The 7,043-nt window shown below is 41.4% G+C and overlaps 1 protein-coding gene across 2 annotated transcripts in view; it reads left to right on the forward strand.

Annotated features, from left to right (window-relative positions):
- The window catches only part of LOC139340512 (bone morphogenetic protein receptor type-2-like), a 29,584-nt gene extending 22,541 nt beyond the window's left edge, over nucleotides 1–7,043 (forward strand). For both annotated transcript variants that reach the window (XM_070976367.1, XM_070976368.1), the window contains 2 exons: nucleotides 163–1,303; nucleotides 2,398–7,043. In XM_070976367.1, coding sequence (XP_070832468.1) covers nucleotides 163–1,303; nucleotides 2,398–2,720 — 1,464 coding nt within the window. In that variant the 3' untranslated portion in view covers nucleotides 2,721–7,043. The remainder of the gene's footprint in view (nucleotides 1–162; nucleotides 1,304–2,397) is intronic.

The following is a 7,043-nucleotide window of genomic DNA, read 5'->3' on the forward strand; positions in this document are numbered from 1 at the left end:
CCTGTAGCCTAAAATTTGGTGAGTCAAGGGGTTACATTGGCTCATCCTGTTAACGAACCAATTGATCAAGTTCAAGTCTTCATTGTGTATTACTGAAGCAGAAGATTATTATGAAATTGTGAGTTTACTTGCATAACTAATCCAGAATGTGCTGTATTACAGGTGGAAACAGGTGTTGCTAAAATGAACACGGTAACAGTTGCCACGGCTGAAGAGCCCCACCTGGTTACCACCGTGACTAACAACACCAGCATGAGAGGCAGTGCTGCAACTGGGCCCAGAGTCCACCCAATAATGGTTGTCGCCAATGGCTACAGTGCAGGTGCCCCCACCCTGGTGACGAATGGAATTATAGGAGGTGGTCGAACCAATTTGGCAGGGCCGCAGCTGGAGGATGACGACAAGATGGAGAGAGGCATAGTCGGAGGAGAGGACAACTGTATGAACCTGCTCAACTCCAGTCCTGATGAGCATGAACCACTGCTGAGAAGGGAACAGCCACCTGGTGAGAGTGAACCCATTCCTCATCTTCATCATCATCATCATCAGTCACGACCTGGAAACATCCTGTCGGGGCGAGGCTCAAACTCCAACAACAACAACAATAAGCTGGCGTTGGGGTCAGATGTCAAGATCCAGGGTTTACAGGTTGAACATGAAAGGATGATTGGTTCAGAGGTCAGTGAGGGAAGGGGCATCAACAGTACTAAATCTGAGCCACACCTGGCAAGTCAGCTGATCAGTGGGTCCCCTGCTAATGCTTCAGTTTCAAATCTGGAAAATAAAATTCTGCTTTCTGCTCCAGCAGGAAGCACTACATTGGGCCATGCCCAAACACTACAGGACCCTTGCACTGACCAAGATAGAGGTCAAGGCTCAGGTCCAGGCCCATGTGTCCTGAGAGCCCCTTTTGCAGAGCCAGTATCAACCACTAAATCTACCAGAGGCCCAAAGGCTGATCTGGACCATTCTATTGCCTCTGCACTGGTCCCAGAGTGCAGAGATCCAGAAATTCAAGTTCCAAAACCCTCAGATCCAGAAGCTCCAGTAGTGATTCGAAAAGCTTCACCTTTGGAGGTCCCAGCATCAGAAAATCCTGTCCGGCAAACTACAGCTTTGGATTCTCAAGATTTAGAAACCGCAGCTCTTGCAGATGCTGCAACCCCAGAAGTTGCAGCTCCCCATAGTCCAGCCTTAGATCCACAAACTCCACATCTGTTGCAGACCCAGATGAGACTGGCCAAAGTCAAGAGGCCTGAGCGTCCTTGTTCCCTGGATCTGTCTTCATCGTGCATCTCATCAGGTAAGCCAAGATTAGATGCTGAATTACTTTTGTTTTCTAGCACAGTGCTATTCCTTCAGTTGAACAGGGGTCAAAATACTAGGTTCAAAATTTTAAGTGTTGAACTCCAATTCAAAGATTAGTCAAGGTCAAAGATGTTGTTTGTAGGAAAGAAATGCTGCTCCCTATTTTTTCCATTTATCTCATGTGATCCTCTCAGCTGTCCTCACAATTCACTGAAGGGTCTGACGGTCTTTAAAACTGCAGTTACCATATGTGACAGTGATACTGCTGGTGAAGACCCTTTTAGCAGTGCTTCAATGGAAGACGGTGGTCATGGGAGAGTGTAGTCCAGCTCATTTCAGTCTTCTCAGGAAGTCTTCCCTTGTGTTTAAGGAAAAATTTCACCTGTTCTAGAGGAATCATCATTAGGAATGATCCTGCCTGGACCATGAATATCCATGTCAGTTTTCTTGTCAAACTTGTGGAAAGGCCCAGATGTCTTGCTCTGGACCAATTTGGTGGATGGATAAACCAAAAAATGTTACAAGTACCAATGGTACTTGATCAGTGCAGTCCCATGCAGAAGCACATTCTATCTGTACAGATCCATACAATGAAAAGCAAATTTGTGCCAATTGCAGATGTTAAAGTCTAGCAGTCTAATCTGCTCACAAAAGAGATGCAGCATGGTCTGCAGACGGCTGTGAGATTTGATTATACAAATATAAATTAGCAACCAAGCCATTTAGGGACTATTGCAGATAGCTAGTTATTCCCAGCAAGCCCTCATGTTACTGCTTACCTTTGCAGCCACAGTAGCACACCAGCTAGCCCTGCAAGTAGTGACGATGCCACCGTCTGACAGCACATAGAAAGGACACCCAAATTAATTTAAACGTCTGAGTTTGGCTCCACTTCAAAGAGGGCATAAGTACCATAAAGTTATAATACTAAGTTTGCATTCAGTGGCATAGAGTGTGAAACAGTACAAGCTCCTAAAACATTATGGTTTTGACACTGCTCATACAATGTACCTGTAGTTTTAATTATCAAAAGGTATGAATACAGGCATCCATTTTCTAATGCTTTTTTTCCTCTTCTCTTCCCCTCAGATGATGTTTCTCTGATAGAGAATGGCAGTCTGAGCGTTTCAGGAGAGAAAATAAAACGTCGTGTCAAGACTCCATACACCCTGAAAAAATGGCGTCCAGCCTCGTGGGTCGTTTCCACGGATACAGCTCTTGACCTGGACTTAGAGTTCAACAACAGTGGTAGTAGCAACAGCCAGGCCCATTTCACTTCTGGTCCTCATGGAGCAGGAAATACTGGCATCCCCAAAATCAACCAGTCAAAATCCAGCATGGCTGTCTTTTTGGTTGGAGGTGGAGCCACAGCAACCACAACCTCCGAGCCCGATGGAATGACCTGCTTCTAAAATTGCTTAATTACGTTTTCTTTTCAGATCAGATTCATTTTTCACTTCTTTGTCTTCCTTCTCTTTTGTTGTGGAAAATGGAGGTTACTGTCTGCTGCATCAGCGTCCCCAGCACTGAACTGACATAACACGAAATGAGAGGCACAGGAAATGACCCGCAGCAGAGTTTTTGAACAGAAGTCACAAAACATGAAATCAAACAGATTACAGGAACTGTTTATGAAATTTCAGAACAGAGAGTTGGGATTCGGATTTCTTGTTACATCCTGTCTTGATTCAGCTGGACTCTTTTTGAGGGATTGTTGCCGATTGGCTCAGTTCTGTGACAAGTTGACATTGGACTTTCAGCTTTGACCCTGCCTGTGTAGCGCAAATGCCCATGATGTTCAAAATGTACTTGTGTTGGTGGTAAAGTGTGGGGATTCTAACCTCTCAATGAGTGTGACAAGGCTTGTGGTTGTGGTCAGTTATTACTGGGTGTGGCCTTGGTACCTCAGTAACAATATTGCCCAGGAGCTGAACAATCTCTGTTGGTGATTTTGTGAAGGAAGTTTGTTTCTGGTAGACTTTGGTCCACAGGCTCACCTGTGGCTCGTAGACGTGGCCTTCAGACTCCAAAATTTTGTCCTGTATTGTATTGTCCTGCTGGTGAACTGAGGGGATTTCCTTGCTTCTTGTCTGTCCCTGTTGCAACTAGTCTTGTGGATAGTGGACATGGTCAGTTGCTTGTGAATATGGCCTTGATCCTACATAAGGACTGAAAATGACCAAGGCTTCAAAATGTCTTTAAGTTAATAGTGAAGCTAAGGAAGATCCTTTCTGGTTGATATTTGGGCTGCTGCTATGACTCATCTTGTGGCTAGTAGAAGCATCCAGTGGCTAATTGTGTGACCGGAAAGGATTGAGTCAAGTTCTTAGTCATATTTTTTTAAGCACTTTAAACAAAGTTAGCATTATTTAGAGAACTAGCAAATCATATGAAGGAGACCTCGTGCAATTCCAATAATATGAGTGACACTATTCTAGTAAATTCTTCGTTGTGTTTGTGTTTCTTGTGTCTTACAGTGTTTTGTATGTTTTGAAGAAGCATTTTTGCTTTGAACCTTTATCCTTGCTATGCAGTCAGCTTATGATGCCTCTTCCTGTTGAAAATGTCTTTGGCTCAGATTTATCAACAGATTGACAAAAGCATTCTTGTTGGAGGATCTTTATTCTTCTAATTTGCACTTTCTTTTATGAAGTAGTCTCAACTTCCTTATGAGGTCTGCTGTGACGGGCTGTGTTAGAGTTGGAAGGACGAAGGAAGTCGGAAAGCAAAACAACATTTGGAGATAGGAGAAGAAACGGAAGGAGAAATAAGCCACGTTGCTCCCGAGTTCATCAAACCATCAGCCTTGTGACCTGTGTGACTTTGGCCACGTACAACCTCCTCAGGTACCCATACAACACTAATGTAAAACGGGGCGCTCACATTTTTCATGTTATTTAAAGATGAGCAGATCAAGAAAGATGAGAGGAAAACCTGCTGAACTGACAGAAGACAGAAGGTGAAGAACAGATTTGATCCAGTGGACAAAATAGGCCTTTGAACAACTCCAAAGCTGTCTTATTTACATGTTGTATTGTGTTAGTCCCCAGTCCACCCACAGTTAATGGGATTTTGATTGCAGATTAGGGACAGAGCTTCAGACTAAATGCTGATCTGATGGTCTAACAATTGTTATGTAAGAAAGTAACTCAAATGTTGAATTAAAGATGCTCTGCTGTGGACTTTTCTGTTCTCATTGTAATCCAGCTCTCGAAAGCAGCAGTTCTTACCTCTTGACACTTGGGGTTGCCAACATGCACAGCTGGTCTAGTAAATTCAGTTTATAAGTGATCTGCAGCACTTTATTTTAGCATATCACAGTATAAGTTGGTCCAATGTTTTTGCCATCCAGCAGGTGTTTTAGATGCTGGAAATTAGTACTTTAAGTTTAGACTAAATGTAAGCAAGTGATGGTCAGTGCATGAGAGAGACTATTTGAAAAATGGATCCATACAATTTATATTTTATTATTTACAAGGTATGTGCATTTAGTGGTAGTAGCTGTAGTAGAAAATGCTTTCATTGTCAGATTTTCTGAGTAGAGTTTGTGGTGACATTTGTCAAACTAAAGAAAGTGGACCGATTAAACAAATGGTTATCACACCCGTAACAGCTCCTTTAAGTTTTTAACGTCTTGTAAACCTCATGCACTTTAGTTGTTTTCTGTAAATTTCAGAATAGCTTTTCTTATTAAGGTATTAAGGTTTAAATAATGTAGTTTTCTCTGTCCTCTTCCTAACCACACTGTAAACAACCACATATTGTCATACTTACTTGCATTTTAAGATGCCTTCAAAAATGTATTTCTTTTTTGTTGTTTTTGTATTTTGTACTGTTTCTACGTTTTTAGGTATGTGTACATATGGATGTGTCCTGGGAATTATTCATTTTACATGAAATTTGTGAAGGCTGACGCGATCTGGCCCAGAGCTAACTGTACACTAGTTCAGGAGGCTAACTGTAAAAGCAGAATGCTATACACCAGTACCAGGATGCTAACTATTTTCTGCAACCAAGAATAACCTCAATGAACTTTATTCAATAGGTCAAACAATTAGTTCCCACACACAGAATGTGGGCCTGGTTGTTAGCTAGTTTTTGTTTAGCTAGCTGTTTAGCTTACCCTGGTTTAGCTAGCCCTGGTTTAGCTTGCTCTGCTTTATGAAGTGTCTCACTATTTAGGCTTCACATTATCTCAGAATGATTGGAGAACTTCATGTGTGTTCAGACTGAACGTAGAATAACTTTCACCTCACATCATTCAGGTGAATTTAGCCTGCCAGAGTGTTTTTGTAGTCTTCATTCACGCCAAACAGTCAATATATGACATCACAGATTTTAACTTGCAAAGTACAACGAGCGTGTTTGCGTTAGGGACTCCCTAAAAACTTGATATGAAATTCACACACAGTGCTGTGTACCTTCTTTTTGGATAAGCTAACAAATCCATAACCGAAAAAGTTGTTTATCAACCTAATCTTTGCCTTAACTCCAAGACTAAACCTACAGGACACCTCACCCCTAACTGTACTTTCAAACAGAGATGATTTTTAGACTTTTACTTTTACTGCTGACTCACCTGATTGACCATCATGACTAGAAAATATGTCCAGCTAAACAGTGTTGCCCCTCTGATCACACGGACTAGCCAAAGTTTTATGGAGTCCCTTTTGTGTTCACCTCAAATCTCATTATCAGACGTTTTTTGACATTTTCCTCCATTGTCGCTGAGTCACAGCTTTGGAATAAGTGTGATTTTTTAACTGAAGTGGAAACATTTTCAGCTCTGATGGCTTTTTGCCTCAATTCAGGCAGATTTGCATCCACACCTATCTTTGCTTTCACTTTATATACAGTCACATGTCTTCTAGCGTTTCTTGTGTCTTGACTGTGAGCACACATTTATTTCTCTGCGGACTGGTTCAGAATGAAGACAGATAGAGTCAGTTCAGGGTGAACTTTTGTGTTGGTGATGCAAACACTGAACTGACAATGTGCCAGAGAACATCATACACTGGTGGGTTATCCCTTTAAAGTCATTTACTGTAGTTTATAGTAATCATAATGCTCAGTGAATAGAATCTATGCCTACATGTCATCTGTTACTACATTTAGCCTCTTGCATGAAATATCAAATCACTAAAACGTTATTTCTGATGTGTCTTTAGCTGTCAGAAGCTCATAAACATAAACTCAGCCTGATCATATCCTAGTTACTGTATAATACTTTAGACAGTACACATGCAGTACAGATGCAGGATGCAGAGTCTCTGCCACGGCTAGAAGTGTATATTGTTGATAAAAGACCTGATATTTCACTCCAGTTTAACTGCTGTATCCCTCTGGTTCCTGATTATTCTGGGATATTTGCATTTCCCTGTCTGTTGTCAAATATATAGTGTATGTCTTTGGTTATCCATGTGTATTCATGTATGATCGTTTCAACCTTCCAATAGTGTAAATACTCTGTATACATTATTACACCTATACTTTGATATGGGACCAATTACCACTGCTGTATACTGTTAGTGTTGTATTCTGCAAGCTCAAAGGTAACAGTCCTTACGGTTAACACACAGTACTCACACAAAGCATGTTGAACAGTCCTTCAGATAATTGGTCAGTTTTGGTGGATCATACAAAGTGTTTCATGTTGTTAATCCATACACGATAAACATCCTAAAAACATCACAATCTTAAGTTTTTCATTGAATAAAGTGCAGAGGATTCATCAC

Source organism: Chaetodon trifascialis, chromosome 12 (assembly GCF_039877785.1).
Source record: "Chaetodon trifascialis isolate fChaTrf1 chromosome 12, fChaTrf1.hap1, whole genome shotgun sequence".
Taxonomy (NCBI): domain Eukaryota; kingdom Metazoa; phylum Chordata; class Actinopteri; order Chaetodontiformes; family Chaetodontidae; genus Chaetodon; species Chaetodon trifascialis.